We start from the raw sequence: 25,870 nt of genomic DNA, 5'->3' as shown, positions 1-25,870 counted from the left end.
CATTTTGCCATATTTGGGTTTTGATTACTAAAGTAAAACATACTTATTTGTTTAAAAATGTATAATCATAGTTAACATGTAGTATACATATATACATCTAAGAATGTATAATAATAACTAATGTGTCAGGTTCCATTTAAGCACTTGAATTACAACTCTGTGAGAAAGGTACTATTATGTTCCCATTTCAAACAAGAGAAAGCCAAGGCAGAGAAAGTTGAAATAACTGCCTAAGATCAGATATCTAGGAAGTGGTAGAGTCTAGATTTAAACCCAGTCTGGGTCTAGAGCCTCCACACCTAGAACCTGAACTTTAGTATGCACGTTAACTGAGAAAATTGAAGTATCCATATATTGCAGTCTTTCTGATGGAACTTTATAGTTTGGTTAACTCTTGCTTTTGATTGATGAATTACAATAAGAAAACACTGTTCTTTTTTAAACTAGAATTTCAAAATAGTAACCATTTAAAAAAATTTTTTTAATTTTATTTTATACCTGATACATTTACCAAAATTAAATAAAAGAAATATCCAAAATTGGAAAAGATTTTAAACTTGAATCATGGTTTCTTAATGTCAGGTGGAAAAGTCTTGGATTATGTGGAAATATGTCTTTTTCTTGGACCTGTCCAATGTCAGGCCTGTATTGTTACCTTGCACTTGGCTAGGCTGAGGCCTTGGCCCTCTTTGGTCCCCGTACCGGTCCTTGCTGAGCTATGCTTGACGAGGTGCTCCTGCTGCCCAGGGACTCAGAAGTCCTCAGTGACCCATACCCCACACAGATAAGTCCAAACCCTCTCCCTGGCCTTTAAGGTGTCCTCCCCTTCTGTCTCCTTAGCCTCCTTTCCGCATATAATCCAGATGATCCATAGCACTTGCAGGCTTGTTTTCCAGACACATGCTGTGTGCTCCCATTCCTGCCTTGAAAATTTCCCTTATACCTTAAATGCCTCCTCTCCGTGTCTTGGAAGACATCCCTAATTTTAATTCTTTAGCTCTTCCAACCCAGTGTAATGAATTTTAACATCCATATTTTCATTTTTAAACTGGCTAATACTTAACTTCCATGGTAGTTGTGAATATTAGAGACAAATAGTAGCATTGGTAACTAATATAGTTATTGTTTTTGTCCTCTGAACCCTCAGTCATATGTTTCTGCCTCTCTTGAGGCACTACTGCAACAGGTCTTATGTTGTAGTTACTTATAAACTTGGTTATGTCCCAGGATAGACTAAATGTTTTGAGGGTAGCAACACTGTCTATATCTTGTGTTACCCCTTCACACTGAACAAATGAAATAATTGAATAACTGGATAAATGGGAAAAAAAAGGCTTTTAGCTTTTTTTGCTTAAAAATAGCTATTTATAAACTGATTGTTCAAGAATATTAATGGGCAGGTATTGTAGTATTTATACTGTGTCATAGAACACCATAGGCCTAACTATTATCTGAGCTGACCTGTCACTCAGCTTCCTGAACCTCTAAGTCAAAGGTAGGAGAGGCAACTTGAGGGACTGTGAACACACTGACCTCCCTGACTGCCTCTGCCACATCCAGAACCCAGCCATTCCCCTGACAACATTCAGCGGCAATGGGACAAACCGGGCTCTTCCAGTCAGTGATACAGACAACATGAGCCTGCTGGGGCAAGTTCAGTTGTTGCACAGGTGGGAAGTGAGGATCCATCAAGATTTAAAAATTCCCTGCAGTTCTTCTGTAAAAGAAGTTTTCCTGAAAATTCTTTGAGTTTGACTATATGTTGCTGTCTTTTATTTATTTATTTGTTTGTTTGTTTGTTTATTTATTTATTTATTTATGGCTGCATTGGGTCTTCATTGCTACTCATGGGCTTTCTCTAGTTGCAGCGAGAAGGGGCTACTCTTCGTTGTGGTGCGCAGGCTTCTTATTGTGGTGGCTTCTCTTGTTGCGGAGCACGGGCTCTAGGCATGCAGGCTCAGTAGTTGTGGCTCGCGGGCTCCAGAGCACAGGCTCAGTAGTTGTGGTGCACGGGCTTAGTTACTCCGTGGCATGTGGGATCTTCCCAGACCAGGGCTCGAACCAGTGTCCCCTGTATTGGCAGGCGGATTCTTAACCACTGCGCCACCAGGGAAGTCCCAACTATCTGTCTTCTATAAAGCAGTATACAGTTTTTGGCTAACTTCTTCAGCCCCACGCGCAAACTGTTAAACTTAAGGGTTTTCTTTCTTTTTTTGCTTGTTTTGTGTTTAATTCTGTCAAAAACAATGTATAAGGACTATATGATAAGTATCTGAGAGGCGTTATAAGCATACATAATAGGTCTAGCCTTTGAAATCATCCAGGCCTAGGTTCACAGCCCAGCTCTGCCGCTTACTTTGTGCTCTCAGATATGTTTTTTAAATCCTACCACATGGAGCTGTTGAGGATCATAAGTAAAACATTTTGCATAACATAAACAGTAAATGGTTGCTACTGGTCCTGGAATTTAAGAAACCTTAGTTGATCATTCTCTTCGCATTTTGTCTAGGTGTTTACTGGAAATAGGCTTATACGCCTGGCTTTTCCAGTTGCCAGAGATGTTGTCAGGGCACATTTGCCATGTGAGAAAGGTCCGTGGTTGTGCTATAAGGATACCAAGTCTCAAAGTAGACTTTCCCTTCCTTCATCTGCACTTTTGTTTTGCTTTCTTGGTTCAAATCAACCACCATTTATTGGGTCCCTACTAAGCAGAAGATTTCTGTCCTCAAAGAACTTACAACATGAAAGGTGCATATGGAAGGCTAAAGAAGTTCGCCTGTCTTTATAGGAACTGCTACTTTTACCATACAGAGGAAGGGTGGTGGAGCCAAAGTGGCAGTAAGAAAGGCTGTGCAGTCTCCAGTTACCATCCAAAAAGGTATGGGATAAAGATTAGAAAGTTCTTGAGCTTAATACTAAAAATTTTTAAATCATAAATCACTCTTAGAAATGTCAAGTACGGATTTCAGTATGAAGAGTGTGGCTAGGTGGTGGTAATGGGCTTAATAAGCACAGCGCTGAACATAAAAACAAGTACTCAGGAAGGTGCTGTGATCACATAGCCATGGAGCACACAGACCCATAAGTTTGGCCCAATTAGCTCTGCTCTGATGGAGAGAGAGGGAAATTATACATCATTATCTCAGTCCCCAACATCTCCCCGAGCCCACCCCTCAACTGCTGTTACTTTCCACAATTTAAAAAACAGTTTCACATTCATCCTCCTATTAGCTGTCTGTAACAACCCTGGTAGATAGGACAACTCTTATCCCCATCTTACAGCTGAGGAAGCTGAGGTGTAGAGAAGCCAAGTGGCCTGCTCAAATCCCCTTAGAACAATAGAAAGAACAGCTATAGCAGTTATAGAGAACTTACTTGATGCCAAGCATTGTATTAACATCTTATGTGCATGATCTCGTTTAATCCAGTGAGGTATCTGTGGGATTAAAGAACTAAATTTGATGGGAATAATGATGAAAACACTAATTCATATATACCATAAAAATGATGAGAGATGTGAATTAATCTGTTCCTGTTATTATTCCTCTCTCCACTGCTGTCTCCTTTCTTTGCAGATTCTTCTTTGTTTACATCATATCTCTCTTCAGCTGTGTCTAATCTGCTATTTAACTCATTTATCAAGTTTTAATGTCAATGGCTATACCTTCTAGAAATTCTACTTGGTCCTTTCCATACTTCCCCCATTGTATGCATTAAAACCCAAGCCTCCAGTTACTGGGATTAATTTGAGTCCTAGAAGCATCATTTCCTGTGCTTTTAATTTTCTAATCCCAGGCTAGTTTTTTTCTTTCAAAGTCTCTCATTTTAATCTTTTGTTAAGATGTTTTCTAATTTAGAATACCCCATAGCTTTTTATTCTTTTCAAAGCAAATATGGAGCAATGTTTATTTTAACAGATAAAATGCCCCAAAATACAATGTTAACCCTGAAAATAGCTGAAATTATATGTACCTTTGGATTGTATTATGAAGCCTCCAGAGACTCAGGGTTTTGTGTTCTTGAAGTGAGTTGTGACCTAGCATGAGGCCTTGCCCTTCCTTATAAAGGCAAAGAGAAGTATTTTTTTCATTGTCCAGTGTCCAGCCTCTGAGAGTTTGACTCCAGGTTTCTAGCTTGGGTGTTTGTCTAGATTGTGGCCTAATAATTGACACAGGTTGGGCAAGAGGAGGAGCAGGGTTTTCTTCTAGGGGAGGTGGAGCTAATGGATTCAGGCTTACTGTTCAGTTTCAGACTCCTCAGGCAAGGCTCTATAGAGTTGTTTGGCAATAAAGAAACTGAGAGGCGGCATTCACTCTCCTACAGAGAAAGATGCTACTTTAGGGGAAGCTGGTGCACTTGCCCACTAGTTTCCACTGTGGGGTTTCTTCTTGATATATCACTTACCTTTGACCTTAGAAAGCTTTCCCTGGCCATGTTGGGGTAGGAACACCCCACCTGGAGAAGGTTTGCACATGCTCCGTTTCACAGAATTTTTTTCATATTGTATTTTTATCTCAAAATTGGATATCCCAAATAAATCTAGAGAAATGCACTTTGATCTGAAGCGAAGGAAATTACAAAGCCATCCCTGTGTAAAGCAAGGTGAGAGAAAGCCAGTGATAGCCTCTCAAGGTTTGTAGATACCCCATAGGTAAAAGTTTACCCTAAAATGTAGGCTTATTAACCTTAGTATCAGCCGATTGGTGATGATCTGTCATTCTTTCTAGATGGCAGTAATTATGTTCATTTGACTAAACAAGAGTAGCAAAGATTAGATACCAAATTAATTGTAGCGCACATAGGGGTGGGATTAGTTTAATGGTCACAATCTTTGCTAATCTCTTATCATACCTGGAAGATTTGAAGGAACAACTTCAGCACCCCGCCTCCGTTGTTTCCATCTACTCTGGAGGGACACCCTACCCTTGTAGTTACAATACTGCTTAACTACCTGTTGGTTTCTCTTCTTTTTATCCTCAGTCTCAACCTTTTCTGTTTTACCAGCTGTTTTTTTTTTAACACAGTGTATTCACATGTGCATTCCGATTGTGCATTCATAGATATTTTTTCTTTCACAGTTTTTCAAAAATTGTTCCTTAGTAATATTTACTGAAATAATTATTTTAATAGAAACTTTCAGTCACACCCCAAAATACTCAGTGGTGTCTTTAAATAGCAGGAAAAAAAGTCAGCCCTTTTGGGCTTCCCTGGTGGCGCAGTCGTTGGGAGTCCGCCTGCCGATGCAGGAGACGCGGGTTTGTGCCCCGGTCCGGGAGGGTCCCGCGTGCCACGGAGCGGCTGGGCCCGTGAGCCGTGGCCGCTGAGCCTGGGCGTCTGGAGCCTGTGCTCCGCGATGGGAGAGGCCACGGCAGTGAGAGGCCCGCGTACTACAAAAAAAAATAAATAAATAAATAAATTAATTTTTTTAAAAGTCAGCCCTTTTTCAACTAGAGCACAGTCCTCACATTGGATTCTAAAGTGGTGACCACAGGTGCTACAGAATGATGTTAACCTTATTTCTGTTTCAGACCCTTGGGGCTAATCAAAAGAAGAATCCCTAAGCCCTCTTGTACTGCCACCCTTCTCCCTGTAATCCAAGAAGCAAGCTATTGGAAAGCTGCTGCCTTGGGGATCCAGATACATAGACCTGTTTCTCACTTACAGATGTGAAGATTATCCAAAAGAGCCCTCTAAGTACTATCCTTCCCTCACCCAAAAGAACAAAGTTAACATATTAGCTCAGGTTTTGGGCATAGATCATCTCTGTCATCTTGGGCAAATTACAGAATCTCCCTAAGCCTCACCTTCCTCATTTGCAAAATGGGGATAGTAACTCTTTCCCCACAGGACTTTCATGAAGAGTATTTATTCTGCAGCAGTCTGCTGAGCTCCTGCTATTTAACAGGCGCTGTTAATCAGGAACAACACAGACGGTAGCACAAAAATAAGATATGGGAGACCTTGAAGGTCTCTTTGAGAAGGTGTCATTGGAGTGAAGATGCTGAATGTTGAAAAGGGGGTTGTCATGTAACAATAAGGAAGAACAGTTCCAGGCGGAGAGAAGAGCAAGTTCAAAGCTCTGCTACAGAGGCAATCTTGATAGATTGCCTGGATTGGATTTTACTCTGCATCCAGTGGGACTCCATTGGAGGGAATTAAATAAGCAGGGAGATAATATAATTTACATTTTAGAACATGTGGGAGAAAAAGAACAGAAGGCAGCAGACAAGCACAGAGATATTCCTTGGACTAGGGTTATAATAATAAAAATGGGGGGAAGTCATTCGATTTGGAACATAGAGCATTTCCCGGAATAGGGCAGAAATTAACAGTTTGATTTTGGACGTGTTAAGATTGGGATGTTTATTGCACATCCAAGTCAAGGTGTCAAGAAGGCCGTTTGCACTATGAAGCTAGAGATACAGGTTTGAGAGTTGTCAGCATGTAGGTATTTCCAGCCATGGAACTAGATGAGGTCAGCGAGAGAGGATGTAGATGTGTAAGAAGACCAATGACCAGGTCCTGGGGCTCTCTGATAATTCAACGGACTGAATGTAGGTAGCATGCATAGCCCATAGTAAATGCCAAAATGTGTACTGCTGTTATTTGGGGGCGGGGGTGGTGGTGCTTATTTCTTGGAGGTATCCTTAGCACATGAGGTTGGTAGAGAGATGAAAGACCAGGTGGCCCAAACCTTAGAACTCTGTTACCTCTTCTTCCCCTCTTCAAGGAGCCACAGGCCTGCTTGTTGGGACCTGAGTTTACTTCCCATCGTATACCCGACATGTACACCCATTTGGGTGTTTCTTCAGGTCACCTGGTAGGGGTAGAATGTGCTGTAATACTGGCTTTGGAACATGAATTGTGTTAGGTGGGGCCAGCTCCTCCAGGCCTCATGTAGGGAAGCACTGTCGATGGGCTGATGCGCTAAGCTGCCTGTGGGCGCGAGCTGGGATGAATGTTTCTTTTCAGCAAATACTGATATTCAGTAAGGAGGAAGGGGGCCATAATGTGTGGCTACTGCACTTACCTTGATGCCTGTGCCCAAAGGCAGATTGTAGCTGTGAAGCACGAGTGGTGATGCCGAGAAGATCAGTCCTGTGAAGCTTCCACAAGACTCTCCCTAAGAGAGAGGCAAGGAAGGCCCAGCTCTCTGAGTTCATCCAGCTTTTAACTTGGAACTTCTCCAGAGTTCCTTTTTTTTCTTCTGTGGCCTCTCCTCCCTGGACTCTCTTGTCCTAGAAGTTACTGTTGCTTTTTTAATTTATTTGGTTTTGTTTTTGTTTCTTTCTTATTAGTTATCTATTTTATACATATTAGTGTATATATGTCAATCCCAATCTCCCAATTCATCACACCACCCCACCCCTGCTTTCTCCCCTTGGTGTCCATACGTTTGTTGTCTACATCTGTCTCTGTTTCTGCCTTGCAAACCAGTTCATCTGTACCATTTTTCAAGATACCACATATATGTGTTAATATATGATATTTGTTTTTCTCTTTCTGACTTACTTCCCTCTGTATGACAGTCTCTCGGTCCATCCACGTCTCTACAAATGACCGAATTTCATTCCTTTTTATGGCTGAGTAACATTCCATTGTATATATGTACCACATCTTCTTTATCTATTCATCTGACGATGGGCATTTAGGTTGCTTCCATGACCTGGCTATTGTATAGCGCTGCAGTGAACATTGGGGTGCATGTGTCTTTTTGAATTACGGTTTTCTCATGGTATGTGCCCAGTAGTGGGATTGCTGGGTCATATAGTAATTCTATACTTAGTTTTTTAATGAACCTCCATACTGTTCTCCATAGTGACTGCATCAATTTACATTCCCACCAACTGTGCAAGAGGGTTCCCTTCCATTCTGAGGTTTGTCTTTTCGTCTTGTTTGTAGTTTCCTTTGCTATACAAAAGCTTTTAAGTTTCATTAGGTCCCATTTGTTTATTTTTGTTTTTATTTCCATTACTCCAGGATGTGGGTCAAAAAAGATCTTGCTGTGATTTATGTCAAAGAGTGTTCTTCCTGTGTTTTCCTCTGAGAGCTTTATAGTGTCCGGTCTTATATTTAGGTCTTTAATCCATTTTGAATTTATTTTTATGTATGGTGTTAGAGAGTGTTCTAATTTCATTCTTTTACATGTAGCTGCCCAGTTTTCCCAGCACCACTTATTGAAGAGACTGTTTTTTTCTCCACTGTATATATACCCTTGCCTCCTTCATCATAGATTAGTTGACCATAGGTGCATGGGTTTATCTCTGGGCTTTCTATCCTGTTTCATTGATCTATATTTCTGTTTTTGTGCCAGTACCATACTGTCTTGATTACTGTAGTTTTGTAGTAGAGTCTGAAGTCAAGGAGTCTCATTCTTCCAGCTGCGTTTTCTTCCCTCAAGATTGCTTTGGCTATTCAGGGTCTTTTGTGTCTCCATACGAATTTTAAGACTTTTTGTTCTAGTTCTGTAAAAAATGTCATTGGTAATTTGATAGGGATTGCATTGAATCTGTAGATTGCTTTAGGTAGTATAGTCATTTTCACAACATCAGTTCTTCCAATCCAAGAACATGGTATATCTCTCCATCTGTTTGTGTCATCTTTGATTTCTTTCATCAGTGTCTTATAGTTTTCTGAGTACAGGTCTTTGACCTCCTTAGATAGGTTTATTCCTAGGTATTTTATTCTTTTTGTTGCAATGGTGAATGGGATTGTTTCCTTGATTTCTCTTTTGATCTTTCATTTTTAGTGTATAGGAATGCCAGAGATTTCTGTGCATTAATTTTGTACCCTGCAACTTTACCAAATTCATTGATTAGCTCTAGTAGTTTTCTGGTGGCATCTTTAGGATTATCTATGTATAGTATCATGTCGTCTGCAAACAGTGACAGTTTTACTTCTTCTTTTCCAATTTGTGTTCCCTTTATTTCTTTTTCTTCTCTGATTGCCGTGGCCAGGACTTCCAAAACTGTTGAATAAGAGTGGCGAGAGTGGACATCCTTTTCTTCTTCCTGATCTTAGAGGAAATGCTTTCAGTTTTTCACCATTGAGAATGATATTTGCTGTGGGTTTGTCATATATGGCCTTTATTATGTTGAGGTAGGTTCCTTCTGTGCCCACTTTCTGGAGAGTTTTTATCATAAAAGGGTGTTGGATTTTGTCAGAATCTTTTTCTGCATCTATTGAGATGATCATAGGCTTTTTATTCTTTAATTTGTTAATATTGTGTATCACATTGATTGATTTGAGGAACCCTTGCATCCCTAGGATAAATCCCACCTGATTATGGTGTATGATCCTGTTAATGTGTTGTTGGATTCTGTTTGCTAATACTTTGTTGAGGATTTGTGCATCTATATTCTGCAATGATATTGGTCAGTAATTTTCTTTCTTTGTGATTTGTTTGTCTGGTTTTGGCATCAGGGTGATGGTAGCCTCATAGAATGAGTTTGGGAATGTTCCTTCCTCTGCAATTTTTTGGAAGAGTTTGAGAAAGATGGGTGTTAGCTCTTGTCTAAATGTTTGATAGAATTCACCTGTGAAGCCATTTGGTCCTGGACTTTTTTTGTTTTTTATGGTTTTTTTTTTTGCGGTATGCGGGCCTCTCCCCATTTTCTCCTTTTTCATTTCTAATTTTATTGATTTGAGTCCTTTCCCTCTTTTCCTTGGTGAGTCTGACTAAAGGTTTATCAATTTTTTTTATCTTCTCAGAGAACCAGCTTTTAGTTTTATTGATCTTTGCTACTGTTTTCTTTGTTTCTATTTCATTTATTTCTGCTCCTGATCTTTATGATTTCTTTCCTTCCACTAACTTTGGGTTTTGTTTGTTTTTCTTTTTCTGGTTCCTTTAGGTGTAAGGTTAGATTGTTTACTCGAGATTTTTCTTGTTTCTTGAGGTAGGATTGTATTGCTATAAACTTCCTTCTTAGAACTTTGCTTTTCCTGCATCCCATATGTTTTGGATCATCGTGTTTTCGTTGTCATTTGTCTCTAGGTATTTTTTGATTTCCTCTTTGATTTCTTAACTGATCTCTTGGTTATTTAGTAACGTATTGTTTAGCCTCCATGTGTTGGTTTTTTTTACGTTTTTCCCCTGTAATTTATTTCTAATCTCATAGCATTGTGGTCAGAAAAGGTGCTTGATATGATTTCAATTTTCTTAAATTTACCAAGGCTTGATTTGTGACCCAAGATGTGGTCGATACTGTAGAATGTTCCATGTGCACTTGAGAAGAAAGCGTAGGGACTTCCCTGGTGGCACAGTGGTTAAAAATCTGCCTGCCAATGCAGGGGACACAGTTTGATCCCTGGTCCAGGAAGATCCCACATGCCGCAGAGCAACTAAGCCCGTGCGCCACAACTACTGAGCCTGTGCTCTATAGCCCACAAGCCTCAACGGCTGAAGCCCATGTTTCACACCTATTGAAGCCCATGTGCCTAGAGGCCATGCTCTGCAACAGAGAGAAGCCACTGCAGTGAGAACCCCGTGCACCTCAACGAGGAGTAGCCCCCACTCTCTGCAACTAGACAAAGCCTGCGTGCAGCAACAAAGACCCAACACAGCCAAAAATAAAAAATAAATAAATTTATAAAAAATAAAAAAACGAAAGTGTAATCTGCTGTTTTCGGATGGAATGTCCTGTAAGTATCAATTAAATCTGGTCTGTTGTGGCATTTAAAGCTTGTGTTTCCTTATTAATTTCCTATCCGGATGATCTGTCCATTGGTGTAAGTGAGGTGTTAAAGTCCCCGAAAGTGTAATCTGCTGTTTTCGGATGGAATGTCCTGTAAGTATCAATTAAATCTGGTCTGTTGTGGCATTTAAAGCTTGTGTTTCCTTATTAATTTCCTATCTGGATGATCTGTCCATTGGTGTAAGTGAGGTGTTAAAGTCCCCCACTATTACTGTTACTGTCAATTTCCTCATTTATAGCTGTTAGCATTTGCCTTATGTATTGAGGTGCTCCTTTGTTGGGTGCACATATATTTATAATTGTATATCTTCTTGCTGGATTGATCCGTTGATCATTACGTAGTGTCCTTCCTTGTCTCTTGTACCACTCCCTTCTGGCTTGTAGAGTTTCTGCTGAGAAATCAGCTGTTAACCTTATGGGAGTACCCTTGTATGTATTTGTCATTTTTCCCTTGTTGCTTTTAATAATTTTTCTTTGTCTCTAATTATTGTCAAATTGATTACTGTGTGTCTTGGCATGTTTCTCCTTGGGTTTATCCTGCCTGGGACTCTCTGCAGTTCCTGGACTTGAGTGGATATTTCCTTTCCCATGTTAGGGAACTTTTTGACTATAATCTCTTCAAATATTTTCTCTGGTCCTTTCTCTCCTCTTCTCCTTCTGGGACCCCTATAATGTGAATGTTGGTGAGTTTAATGTTGTCCCAGAGGTCTCTTAGGCTGTCTTTATCTCTTTTCATTCTTTTTTCTGTTCCACCACAGTGAATTCCACCATTCTGTCTTCCAGGTCACTTATCCATTCTTCTGCGTCAGTTATTCTGCTACTGATTCCTTCTAGTGTATTTTCATTTCCCTTATTGTATTGTTCACCTCTGTTTGTTTGTTCTTTAGTTCTTCTAGGTGTTTGTTCTTTAATTTTTCTAGGTCTTTGTTAAACATTTCTTGTATCTTCTCGATCTTTGCCTCCATTCTTTTTCTGAGGTCCTGGATAATCTTCACTATCATTATTCTGAATTCTTTTTCTGAAAGGTGGCCTATCTCCATTTCATTTGGTCCTTTTCCTGGTGGTGTTTTATCTTGTTCCTTCATCTGGTACATAGTCCTCTGCCTTTTCATTTTGTCTAACTTTCTGTGAATGTGGTTTGCATTCCACAGGCTGCGGGGTTGTAGTTCTTTTTGCTTCTGCTCGCCGCCCTCTGGTGGATGAGGCTGTCTAAGAGGCTTGTGGAAGCTTCCTGATGGGAGGGACTGGTGGTGGGTAGAGCTGGGTGTTGTTCTGTTGGGCAGAGATCAGTAAGACTTTAATATGCTTGTCTGCTGATGGGTGGGGCTGAGTTCCCTCCCTGTTGCTTGGCCTGAGGTGACCCAGCACTGGAGGCTACAGGCTCTTTAATGGGGCTAATGGCGGACTCCAGGAGGGCTCATGCCAAGGAGTACTTCCAAGAACTTCTGCTGCCAGTGTCCTTGTCCCCACGGTGAGCCACAGCTGTCCCCCGCCTCTGCAGGAGACCCTCCAACACTAGCAGGTAGGTCTGATTCAGTCTCCTAGGGGGTCACTGCTCCTTCCCCTTGGGTCCTAGTGCGCACACTAGTCTGTGCCCTCCAGGATTGCAGTCTCTGTTTCCCCCAGTCCTGTTGAAGTCCTGGAATCAAATCCCGCTAGACTTCAAAGTCGATTCTCTGGGAATTCCTCCTCCTGTTGCCAGACCCCCAGGTTGGAAAGACTGACATGGGGCTCAGAACCTTCACTCCACTGGGTGGACTTCTCTGGTATAATTGTTCTCCAGTTTGTGAGTCATCCATCCAGCGGTTATGGGATTTGATTTTCCTGTGATTGCGCCCCTCTTACCATCTCGTTATGGCTTCTCCTTTTTCTTTGGATGTGGGGTAACTTTTTTGGTGAGTTCCAGTGTCTTCCTGTCGATGATTGTTCAACAGTCAGTTGTGATGTTAGTTCAACAGTTAGCTCTCGCAAGAGGGAGTGAGCACACGTCCTTCTACTCTGCCATCTTGAACCAATCTCCCTATCTTTTCTTATTTAACTTCTACATTTTTCATAACTTCTTGTTGTATTTGTGGATATTATCTCTTCATTTCTCTTTGATAATCCTAAACATGCTATCAAAATTCTAATTATTTTTGTTTGGAATGTATGTATAGTTAATTTTGTTGTCCGTCTCTTTGACATTAGCTTCTTTCTGTGTTTTGGAATCTTGGTTTGTGAACTCATTTTAAGTGAACTCATTCCCTCTCTCTCTCTCTCTCTCTGTCTCCCTCTATCTCTTTCTTCACCAGCTTATCATTACCAATTTTATCTGATATGAGTATTGCTACTCCAGCTTTCTTTTGATTTCCATTTGCATGGAATATCTTTTTCCATCCCCTCACTTTCAGTCTGTATGTGTCCCTATGTCTGAAGTGGGTCTCTTGTAGACAGCATATATATGGGTCTTGTTTTTGTATCCATTCAGTGAGCCTGTCTCTTCTGGTTGGAGCATTTAATCCATTCACCTTTAAGGTAATTATCGTTATGTTTGTTCCTAATACCATTTTCTTAATTGTTCTGGGTTCCTTTCCCATGTTAGGGAACTTTTTGACTATAATCTCTTCAAATATTTTCTCTGGTCCTTTCTCTCCTCTTCTCCTTCTGGGACCCCTATAATGTGAATGTTGGTGAGTTTAATGTTGTCCCAGAGGTCTCTTAGGCTGTCTTTATCTCTTTTCATTCTTTTTTCTGTTCCACCACAGTGAATTCCACCATTCTGTCTTCCAGGTCACTTATCCATTCTTCTGCGTCAGTTATTCTGCTACTGATTCCTTCTAGTGTATTTTCATTTCCCTTATTGTATTGTTCACCTCTGTTTGTTTGTTCTTTAGTTCTTCTAGGTGTTTGTTCTTTAATTTTTCTAGGTCTTTGTTAAACATTTCTTGTATCTTCTCGATCTTTGCCTCCATTCTTTTTCTGAGGTCCTGGATAATCTTCACTATCATTATTCTGAATTCTTTTTCTGAAAGGTGGCCTATCTCCATTTCATTTGGTCCTTTTCCTGGTGGTGTTTTATCTTGTTCCTTCATCTGGTACATAGTCCTCTGCCTTTTCATTTTGTCTAACTTTCTGTGAATGTGGTTTGCATTCCACAGGCTGCGGGGTTGTAGTTCTTTTTGCTTCTGCTCGCCGCCCTCTGGTGGATGAGGCTGTCTAAGAGGCTTGTGGAAGCTTCCTGATGGGAGGGACTGGTGGTGGGTAGAGCTGGGTGTTGTTCTGTTGGGCAGAGATCAGTAAGACTTTAATATGCTTGTCTGCTGATGGGTGGGGCTGAGTTCCCTCCCTGTTGCTTGGCCTGAGGTGACCCAGCACTGGAGGCTACAGGCTCTTTAATGGGGCTAATGGCGGACTCCAGGAGGGCTCATGCCAAGGAGTACTTCCAAGAACTTCTGCTGCCAGTGTCCTTGTCCCCACGGTGAGCCACAGCTGTCCCCCGCCTCTGCAGGAGACCCTCCAACACTAGCAGGTAGGTCTGATTCAGTCTCCTAGGGGGTCACTGCTCCTTCCCCTTGGGTCCTAGTGCGCACACTAGTCTGTGCCCTCCAGGATTGCAGTCTCTGTTTCCCCCAGTCCTGTTGAAGTCCTGGAATCAAATCCCGCTAGACTTCAAAGTCGATTCTCTGGGAATTCCTCCTCCTGTTGCCAGACCCCCAGGTTGGAAAGACTGACATGGGGCTCAGAACCTTCACTCCACTGGGTGGACTTCTCTGGTATAATTGTTCTCCAGTTTGTGAGTTGCCCACGCAGTGGTTATGGGATTTGATTTTGTGATTGCACCTCTCCTACCATCTCATTGCGCCTTCTCCTTTGCCTTTGGATATGGGGTATCTTTTTTGGTGAGTTGTGGTGGGTAGAGCTGGGTGTTGTTCTGTTGGGCAGAGATCAGTAAGACTTTAATATGCTTGTCTGCTGATGGGTGGGGCTGAGTTCCCTCCCTGTTGCTTGGCCTGAGGTGACCCAGCACTGGAGGCTACAGGCTCTTTAATGGGGCTAATGGCGGACTCCAGGAGGGCTCATGCCAAGGAGTACTTCCAAGAACTTCTGCTGCCAGTGTCCTTGTCCCCACGGTGAGCCACAGCTGTCCCCCGCCTCTGCAGGAGACCCTCCAACACTAGCAGGTAGGTCTGATTCAGTCTCCTAGGGGGTCACTGCTCCTTCCCCTTGGGTCCTAGTGCGCACACTAGTCTGTGCCCTCCAGGATTGCAGTCTCTGTTTCCCCCAGTCCTGTTGAAGTCCTGGAATCAAATCCCGCTAGACTTCAAAGTCGATTCTCTGGGAATTCCTCCTCCTGTTGCCAGACCCCCAGGTTGGAAAGACTGACATGGGGCTCAGAACCTTCACTCCACTGGGTGGACTTCTCTGGTATAATTGTTCTCCAGTTTGTGAGTTGCCCACGCAGTGGTTATGGGATTTGATTTTGTGATTGCACCTCTCCTACCATCTCATTGCGCCTTCTCCTTTGCCTTTGGATATGGGGTATCTTTTTTGGTGAGTTCCAGTGTCTTCCTGTCGATGATTGTTCAGCAGTTAGTTGTGATTCCTGTGCTCTTGCAAGAGGGAATAAGCACACATCCTTCTACTCCGCCATCTCGAACCAATCTCAGTTACCATTACTTTTAAAATCAAAAGAGGTGGCCAGAGGAGATGGAGTCAAGATGACAGAGAAGAAAGTGAGCTCACCTCTTAGGAAAGCATCAGAATAACAACTGCTGAACGACCATAGACAAAAAAAAAAAAAAAAAAAAAAAAACCCACTGGAGCCTACCATAAAGGATATCCTACATCCAAAGAAGCCACAGTGAGACAGTAGGAGGGGCACAATTGCGATAAAATCAAATCCCACAAAATTTGGGTGACCCACAAAATGGAAAATAATTATACCACAGAAGCTCTGCCACAGCAGTGAAAGTTCTGAGCCCCACGTCAGGCTCCCCAGCCTAGGGGTCTGGCAACTGGAGTAGGAGCCCCCAGAGAATCTGGCTTTGGGGTTTGATCGCAGGAATTCTACAAGACTGGGAGAAACAGAAACTCCTCTATTGGAGGGTACATACAAGGTCTTGTGCGCACCAGGACCCAGGGAAAAAAGCAGTGACCTCATAAGAGCCTGGGCCAGACCTACCTGCTCGTATTGGAGTGTCTCCTGCAGAGGTGGTGGTGGGGCAGCTGTGGCTCAGTGCGGTGACAAGACACAGTGGTGGTTCTGGGGAGTACTGTTTGGTGTGAACACTCCTGGAGGCTGCCATTTTGTCACCAAGACCATGCCCCACCCAACAACCTGTAGGCTCCAGTGCTGGGACGCCTTAGGCCAAACAAGAATGGACACAGCCCCACCCCACCCATTAGCAGACAGGCTGCTTAAAGTCTTCCTGAACACATGGCTACCCACGAAACACACCCCGTGACACGGCCCTGCCCACCTGAGGGACAGGACCCAGCTCCACCCATCAGTGGTCAGGAGCCAGTCCCTCCCACCCGGAAGCCTGCACAAGCCTCTTAGCATCACCCACCAGGGGGCAGATAGCAGAAGCAAGAACTACCACCCTGCAGCCTGCAGAATGGAAACCACATCGCAGGAAGTTAGACAAAATGAGACAGCAGAGGAATATGTCCCTGATGAAGGAACAAAATAAAACCCCAGAAGAACAACTAAGTGAAGTGGAGGCAGGCAGTCTACATGAGAAGGAATTCAGAGTAATGATAGAAAAGATTATCCAAGTTCTTGGAAAAAGAATGGAGGCACAGATCGAGAAGTTATAAGAAATGTTTAACAAAGACCTAGAATAACTAAAGAACAAACAGACAGAGAAGAACAGTACAATAACTGATATGAAAAATACACTGGAAGGAATCAGTAGCAGAATAACTGAGACAGAAGAATGGACAAGTGAGCTGGAAGACAGAATGGTGGAAATCACTGCTGCAGAATAGAATAAATAAAAAAGAAAAGAACGTAAAGAAATGATGAGAGCCTAAGAGACCTTTGGGACAACATTAAATGCACCAACATTCACATTATAGGGGTCCCAGAAGGAGGAGAGGGAGAGAAAGGACCTGAGAAAATATTTGAAGAGATAATAGCTGAAAACTTTCCTAACATGGGAAAGGAAACAGTCATTCAAGTCCAAGGAAGCCCATAGAATCCCAGGCAGGATAAACCCAAGGAGGAACATGCTAAGACACATAGTAATCAAATTGACAAAAAAGACAAAGGAAAAATATTAAAAGCAACAAGGGAAAAGCAACAAATAATATACAAGGGAATTCCCAAAAGGTTGTCAGCTGATTCCTCAGCAGAAAGTATGCAGGCCAGAAGGGGGTTGCACAATATATTTAAAGTTATGAAAGGGAAGAACCTTCAACCAAGAACACTGTACCCAGCAAGGCTCTCACTCAGATTCGATGGAGAAATCAAAAGCTTTACAGACAAGCAAAAGCTAAGAGAATTCAGTGCTATCAGACCAGCTTTGCAACAAATGCTAAAGGAAGTTCTCTAGGTGGAAAAGAAAAGGCCACAAATAGAAACAAGAAAATTATGAATAGAAATGCTCACCAGTAAAGGCAAACATACAGTAAAGGTAGGAAGTCATCCACACACAAGTATGATATCAAAAGCAGCAATCGTGAGGAGAGTACAAATGGAGGATATTGGAAATGAATTTGAAATTTAATGACCCGCAAGTTAAAACTGTCCTGTTTATGTAGACTGCTGTATCAAAACCTCTTGGTAATCACAAACCAAAAATCTACAATAGATATACAAAAAAGAAAAAAGGAATCCAAACACAACATGAAAGGTAGTCCATCAAATCAAAAGAGAAGATAACAAAAGAGTAAGTGAAGAAAAAAGACCTACAAAAACAAATCAAAAACAATTAATAAAATGGCAACAAGAACATACCTATCAATAATTACCTTAAACATAAATGGATTAAATGTTCCAACCAAAAGATATAGACTGGCTGAACAGATACAAAAACAAGACCTATACATGTGCTGTTTACAAGAGCTGCACCAGATCTAGGGACACATACAGACTGAAAGTGAGGGGATGGAAAAAGGTATTACAGGCAAATGGAAATCAAAAGAAAGCTGGAGTAGCAATACTCATATAAGACAAAATTGGCTTTAAAATAAAGACTGTTTCAAGAGACAAAGAAGGACACTACATAATGATCAAGGGATCAATCCAGGAAGAAGATATAACGATCTTATAAATATATGCACCCAACATAGAAGCACCTCAGTATATAAGGCAAATGCTAACAGCCATAAAAAGAGTAATCAACAGTAACACAATAATAAAATTGTGGGACTTTTAACACCCCACTTTCATCAATGGACAGATGATCTAGACCTAAAATTAATAGGGAAACAGAGGCCTTAAATGACACATTAGACCAGATGGACGTAATTGATGATATTTATAGAGCATTCCATCCAAAAGCAGCAGAATACACATTCTTCTCAAGTGCACATGGAACAGTCTCTAGGATTGGTCCCATGCTGGGCCACAAAGCGAGCCTTGGTAAATTTAAGAAAACTGAAATCATGTCAACCATCTTTTCTGACCCCAACGCTATAAGATTAGAATCAACTACAAGGAAAAAACTGTAAAAAACACAAACATGTGGAAGCTACACAATATAATAGTAAACAACATGGATCACTGAAGAAATCAAAGAGGAAATCAAAAAATACCTGGAGACAAATGACAGTGAAAGCACAATGATCCAAAACCTATGGGACACAGTTCTGAGAGGGAAGTTTATAGCAATACAGTCTTACCTCAGGAACAAGAAAAATGTCAAGTAAACAACCTAACCTTACACCTAAAGCAACTAGAGAAAGAAGAACAAACAAAACCCAAAGTTAGTAGAAGGAAAGAAATCATAAAAATCAGAGCAGAAATGAATAGAAACAAAGAAAACAATAGCAAAGATCAATGAAACCAAAAGCTTGTTCTTTGAGAAGATAAACAAAATTGATAAACCTTTATCCAGACTCATCAAGAAAAAAAGAGAGAGGGCTCAAATCAATAAAATTAGAAATGAAAAAGAAGTGACAGCAGACACCACAGAAATACAGAGGGACTACTACAAGCAATTCTATGCCAATAAAATGCACAACCTGGAAAAAATGGACAAATTCTTAGAAAGGTACAATCTCCCAAAACTGAACCAGGAAGAAATGGAAATATGAACAGACCAAATACAGGCACCGAAATTGAAAGAGCAATTTAAAAACTTCCAACACACAAAAGTCCAGGACAAAATGGCTTCACAGGTGAATTCTATCAAACAATCAGAGAAGAGTTAACACCTATCCTTCTGAAACTACTGCAAAAAATTGCAGATGAAGGAATATTCCCAAACTGATTCTATGAGGCCAGTGTCACCCTGATACCCAAACTAGCCAAAGATACCACTCACACACAGAACGAAAATTACAGGCTAATATCACTGATGAATACAGACGCAAAAATCCTGAACAGAATACTAGCAAACGAAATCCAGGGACTTCCCTGGTGATCCAGTGATTAAGAACCCGCCTTCCAGTGCAGGGGACGCAGGTTCAATCTCTGGTCAGGGAACTAAGATCCCACATGCCACAGGGCAAGTAAGCCCACACATGGCGACTACTGAGCCCGTATGCTCTAGAGCCCACATGCCGCTAGAGAGCCCTGTGCCACCACTACCGAGTCCTTGCACTCTAGAGCCTGCACGCCACAACTAGACAGCCCGCGCCCTGCAGCTTCTGAGCCTGCACGTTCCGGGCCCATACGCTGCAACTAGTGAGCCCGTGCACCACAGCTACTGAGCCAACACTCTCTGGAGCCCATGCACCACAACTAGAGAGAAGCCTGCACACCACAACGAAGAGCCCGCACACCACAAAGAAAGATCCTGCATGCCGCAGTGACGATTCCGCCTGCCGCAACTAAGACCCAATGCAGCCAAATAAAACAAAAAAACAAACGAAAAACCTCAAATCCAACAGTACATTAAAAGGATCGTACACCATGGTCAAGTGGGATTTATTCGAAAGATGCGAGGATTTTTCAGTATCTGCAAATCAGTGTGCTACACCATATCAACAAATTGAAGAATAAAAACTATATGATCATCTCAATAGATGCAGAAAAAGCTTTTGACAAAATTCAACACCCATTTATGATAAAAACTCTCCAGAAAGTGGGCATTGAGGGAACATACCTCAACATAATAAAGGCCATATATGACAAACCCACAGCTAACATCACACAAAATGGTGAAAAGCTGAAAACATTCCCTCTAAGATCAGGAACAAGACAAGGATGTCCACGCTCACCACTTTTATTCAACACAGTTTTGGAAGTTCTAGCAATCAGAGAAGAAAAAGAAAAGGAATGCAAATTGGAAAAGAAGAAATAAAACTGTCACTGTTTGTTCGCAGATGACATGATACTATACATACAAAATCCTAAAGATGCTACCAGGAAACTACTAGAGCTCATCAATGAATTTGGTAAAGTTGCAGGATACAAAATTAATGCACAGAAATCTCTGGCATTCCTATACACTAGCAGTGAAAAATCAGAAAGAGAAATCAAGGAAACAATCCCATTTACCATCGCATCAAAAAGAATAAAATACCTAGGAATAAACCTACCTGTGGAGGCAAAAAGATCTGTGATATGAAAACTATATAAGATGCTGATGAAAGGAAAGCAAAGGTGATGCAAATAGATGGAAAGATATACCATGTTCTTGGATTGGAAGAATCAATATTGTCAAAATGACTGTACTACCCAAGACAATCTACAGATTCAATGCAATCCCTATCAAATTACCAATGGCATTTTTCACAGAACTAGAACAGAAAATTTTACAATTTGTATGGAAACACAAAAATGACCCCAAATAGCCAAAGCAATCTTGAGAAAGCAAAACAGAGTTGGAGGAATCAGGCTCGCTGACTTCAGACTAAACTACAAAGCTACAATAATCAAAACAGTATGGTACTGGCACAAAAACAGAAATATAGCTCAATGGAACAGTATAGAAAATCCAGAGATAAACCCACACACCTATGGTCAATTAATCTATGACAAAGGAGGCAAGACTATACAGTGAAGAAAAGACAATCTCTTCAATAAATGATGCTGGGAAAACTGGACAGCTACATGTAAAAAAATGAAATTAGAACACTCCCTAACACCATACACAAAAGTAAACTCAAAATGGATTAAAGACCTAAATTAAGACCAGATACTATAAAGCTCTTAGAGGAAAACATAGGCAGAACACTCTGAGGGTAAATCACAGCAATATCTTTTTTGATCTGTCTCCTAGAGTAATGGAAATAAAAACAAAAATAAACCAATGGGACCTTATTAAACTCAAAAACTTGCACAGCAAAGGAAACCATAAACCAAACCAAAAGACAACCCACAGAATGGGAGAAAATTTTTGCAAACAATGTGACCAACAAGGGATTAATCTCCAAAATTTACAAACAGCTCATGCAGCTCATTGATATAAAAAAAAAAAACCCAATCAAAAAGTGGGCAGAAGACCTAAATAGACATTCCTCCAAAGAAGATATACAGATGGCCAAGAGGCACATGAAAAGATGCTCAACATTGCTAATTATTAGAAAATTGCAAATCAAAACTACAATGAGACATCACCTCACACCAGTGAAAATGGCCATTGTCAAAAAGTCTACAAACAATAAATGCTGGAGAGGGTGTGGAGAAAAGGAATGTTGGTGGGAATGTAAATTCGTATAGCCACTATGGAGAATGGTATGGAGGTTACTAAAAAATCTAAAAACAGAGCTACGATATGATCCAGCAATCCCACTCCTGGGCATATATCTGGGTAACACCATGGTTCGAAAGGATATGTGTACCACAGTGTTCATTGCAGTGCTGTTTACAATAGCCAAGACATGGAAGCAACCTAAATGTCCATCAACAGAAGAATGGATAAAGAAGATGTGGTACATATATATAATGGAATATTACTCAGCCATTAAAAAGAATGAAATAATGCCATTTGCAGCAAGATGGATGGACCTGGAGATTATCATACTGAGCAAAGTACATCTGACAGAGAAAGACAAATATCATATGATAGCGCTTATATGTGGAATCTAAAAAAAATGATACAAATGAACTTACTTACAAATCAAACAGACTCACGGACTTAGAGAATGAACTTATGGTTACCAGGGGAGAGGGATAGATTGGGAGTTTGGGATTGACGTATACACGCTTGCTATATTTAAAATAGATAACCAACAAGGACCTACTATAGCACAGGGAACTCTGCTGAATATTCTGTAATAACCTAAATGGGAAAAGAAAAAGAATAGATACATGTATATGTATAACTAAATCACTTTGCTGTACACCTGAAACTAACACAACATTTTTAATCAGCTGTACTCCAATATAAAATGAAAAGTAAAACAAAACAAAAGAGGTGGCCAGAATTCAATTTCCTTCTCTCACACAGACAGAACAGGAATTGCTAGAACCCTAAAGCCAACCATATCCAGACCTTGTGATTTAAATATTACGTAAGGTATGACTGCTTCGGGTTTGATGATAAAAGTCACTGTAAGTAACAAACTTATAAATGAATCAGTCCTAATGTATGCATTGTTCTTTTCCCTTGAAAGGGTCTAATGCTCCCTGTCTGCGGTGTACAAAAAATCACACAAGTGCTGGTCTTGCACCTCAAACCAAGGAGGTATGTTTAGAGTATGAGAGAGAGGAGACTGTGGTGAGCCCCTGGATGGTACCTTCAGACATCCGTGCGATTCTCTATGAGAGTCACAGTTCCCTTCTACAGGTACACATTGTTCCAGGTTCCAGTTTGCCTAGTGGTTCCTTGTGTTCTTTAGGGTTTTTTATTTATTTATTTATTTATTTAGTGGGATGTAGACATACTGAAAGATTATTAGGTCGGTTTGAAGTAGCGATTCAAAGCATCTACACTTTTGGCTTAGTACTCCAGCATTTATCATTCAGAATTTTCCTTGACTGTGTATTTTCTTTTTAACCTAAAAAAAAAAAAGACTCAAAAAACAAGACACAACAACAAAAATGTAAGAACAGATCATTGTACTATAGATATAAAAATCTATTCGGTCCACTCTTCAGACCTGGTGCCAGCATCTTGTTGTGTCAGGTGATGTTCATTCCAGCCCATTGCCAATCCAGATGTGCTGGGCAACCACAGCCCTGGTTCCCTACATAGTTCCTTCAGTGTTTGGTGGATGAGCAGCTCTAGAATCTTTGGGAAATTTAGTTCATGTTCCATTTATTTTTTCTCAGGCTAGGACCACAACTTACTGTCTTTCTCAATTTGACAGGACTCATCACCAACTGAAGAAAAGCCAGCGCCTCCTTTTGGGGTGGGTGGCACGGACAGCTTGTCTGAGAGCACGGGCAGCATCCTCAGCAAGCTTGACTGGGATGCCGTCGAAGATATGGTGGCCGGTGTGGAGGACAAGAGCCCGTCTGTCCACTGGGCCCTGGACCTGTAAGACCTGAATGTCACTCTGCTTCCACGCAAAGGCCGGCAACTCAGTGTTGTAGTTCTGAAAGATTTGTGGGTTTAAGGGAGAGAAGCAATGAAAGAAGCAATGTGAATTTACCACCTGCAGGCATATTATTACCTTGATTAGACATTTTAAGAGGAAAAATAAACATTTCTCAGTAAGTTTGCCTTCAAGGGAAAGGGGTTAACTATAGATGTGTTATATGTTTTTGCATTTGACTTATTATCTTTAGGTATAATTTTTTAAAAGATGAAATAAACAGTACCTTTCAAGCCAAGCTTGTATAATATTTAAGCTTCTTTCAATAAAAATCTTCTCTCTTGCCTCATCCTTTACTCCCTCAGTTTTAAGAAACAACCTTAGCTGGGTAAACCTGATAGGAAAAAAAAATTCTTTCATTGAAGTGAAGAAAATCACACTCTCACCAGAGACGCTCGATAATGAACTCCATTTTAAAAGATATCCTAAAATTGTGTAGGGCTTGGCTGTGGAATGAAAAGGAACCAGCCACCTTCCACTAATCCTGAACTTCTAAATAAAACATGTTCCATGTGGGCCAGGTCTTCTGTCCTCTGCCCTGTATCGTGAAAAGCCTTGGAGGAAGAAAAAGAGTTGTTGGATGCTTTGGGTGCCTTGCAGAGTCTGGCCACTGCTACTACCCTGCACTTTGATCTCTGCCTTGTCAGCTCAGTGGGACCACTGTGGTCTGCTTGGACATAGCTCTTTATGCTGGAGTCGGGATAATACCCTTAAAGCAGAGAGCCAAGCATTTATGAGACTTACCTCATGAGCTTCCCTTCCCTCGGGGATCACCGTCTTGCACTGCATGCTGCTGTCCAGTGTCTAAAGGCAGTTGCCTCACGTGTTTTGTCCAATTTTATGGTTAAGGCATGCAGGCTAGTCACGTGCCAGTTACTCCTCTGTCATAGCTGCAAGTGGAAGTCTTTTCTTGGTCTTAGTCAATTTTACATCTGTACAGCAAACCTGAAAATAAGGAGTGAAGGAGGGTAGGGCATGTCAGCAGAAGACTGATGGTCTTAGGCCGTCTCCAGCCTCTAGCTTGAATATGTTCTCTTAGTCTTCAAAAAACTGCAGTATGACAGTTCTGTAGTGTGCCTGACACAGGAAACATCCTTACAAGGAAGGGTCTAGACTGCATACCTTCCAAACAAACAAGGGTTAAAAGAAGCAGTTTCCATATCTAGATTTCAAGCATTTACCATGCTTGGGAATACCTCCAGTTAGTTATCAAAAGGATTCCCCAATTTCTCAAAACAATATTATTTTGCTCACATTTTTATTAGAAAATATGTTATACAGCATTTAGTATCATGTATCTCTAAACTAAAGCCACATCTGAGTGTCCTGTTCTTTATTCTGGCTGAGTTTGGAATCCGTTAGCAAAGGAAGCTCAAACACAAAGCTTCTGCCAAGAAATTATATCCATGGACCTGGCTTAAAAACACCTTCAGCCTTTCTTTCCCACTTCAGCTCCTACTGTTTCTAGCCTATAGTATATGCTCAAGTGTTTGATGAATTCACGAAAAACCATTATAGCTTATACCCTTTTCTATTTCTCAACAATTCAAATAATTATGTACCATGCCATTATAGCTTATACCCTTTTCTATTTCTCAACAATTCAAATAATTATGTACCATGCTTTGTGTCCTGTTTAGCTTTTCTGTAAGAAATCAAACCTTGGATCTTTACTGAGGAAATCTGAGAGAAAGGAATTTTGCAGAAGTCACATTGGTAGCCCCCCAGAACTCCAGTTTCCTTTAAGCATTGCTTATACCCTGACCATTCATGTGTGTTCAGCATTTGGACTGTGACTGTGTCATTAAGGTGACCCTAGTGGAAACTAATGCTTTCATTTTTTCATACAAATACTGAATCTGGGGAACATCTGAGAGGAAAGAATCCTTGTTAAGGTTGGTGTGTAGGTTAGGAATTAATCTATATATATGGGGCCTAGGGCCAACTTCCATGGCAGGAGTTGCCTAGTTGAAGGGAAAATTTATATGTAGGATTTTTAAAAACTGATACTAATTTAAAAAGTATTTAAAATATATTCAAAGTAAAGGTAAAAACAAGCTAATTAAAATAACCAGCGTTAAGAATTTTAAAATGGTAAAATATTTTACCGTTTGACAAATTATTTTTATTCCTTCTAAGACCTAAGTGAAAGGATAATAAAAGAATTTTTAAATGTATAAATCAACACAAACGAAGAGAACTGGAGAGGAGATATCACCGGAGGAGAGAAGTCATAGGAGGTGTAAGAGGGTGTGGAAGCCATAATAGAATTTGTGCAGAAGAGGATAGTGATGAACAGTGAATTTAAGACTCAAGAGCTGACAAGCACAAAAAGGGACCCAGTGAGACAATCATGGTGTAAGTCTTAGAACAGTTGCAACTCCTCATCTCTGTATCTCTTGTGCAAAGAGAGCTCCCAGTAGCTATGCCAGAGGCAGGAGTCCAACTTCCCACCTGATTACCTTAGAGCAGAGATGAGCAAATCTGGCCTGCTTTCTGTTCTTGTAAATAAATTTGTACTGAAAGACAACCTGCCCATCCAT

At 40.9% G+C, this 25,870-nt stretch overlaps 1 protein-coding gene across 1 annotated transcript in view; it reads left to right on the top strand.

Annotated features, from left to right (window-relative positions):
- Nucleotides 1-23,683, top strand: part of CPLANE1 (ciliogenesis and planar polarity effector complex subunit 1) — a 144,083-nt gene extending 120,400 nt beyond the window's left edge. The window contains exons 51-53 of the mRNA XM_024125357.3: nt 2,789-2,878; nt 22,404-22,576; nt 23,100-23,683. Of these exons, the coding sequence (XP_023981125.1) occupies nt 2,789-2,878; nt 22,404-22,576; nt 23,100-23,273 (437 nt within the window). The 3' untranslated portion in view covers nt 23,274-23,683. The remainder of the gene's footprint in view (nt 1-2,788; nt 2,879-22,403; nt 22,577-23,099) is intronic.
- The last annotated feature ends 2,187 nt before the right edge of the window (nt 23,684-25,870 follow it).

This window comes from Physeter macrocephalus, chromosome 8, assembly GCF_002837175.3.
Source record: "Physeter macrocephalus isolate SW-GA chromosome 8, ASM283717v5, whole genome shotgun sequence".
Classification (NCBI taxonomy): domain Eukaryota; kingdom Metazoa; phylum Chordata; class Mammalia; order Artiodactyla; family Physeteridae; genus Physeter; species Physeter macrocephalus.
This window is presented reverse-complemented; position numbering and strand designations above follow the sequence as displayed.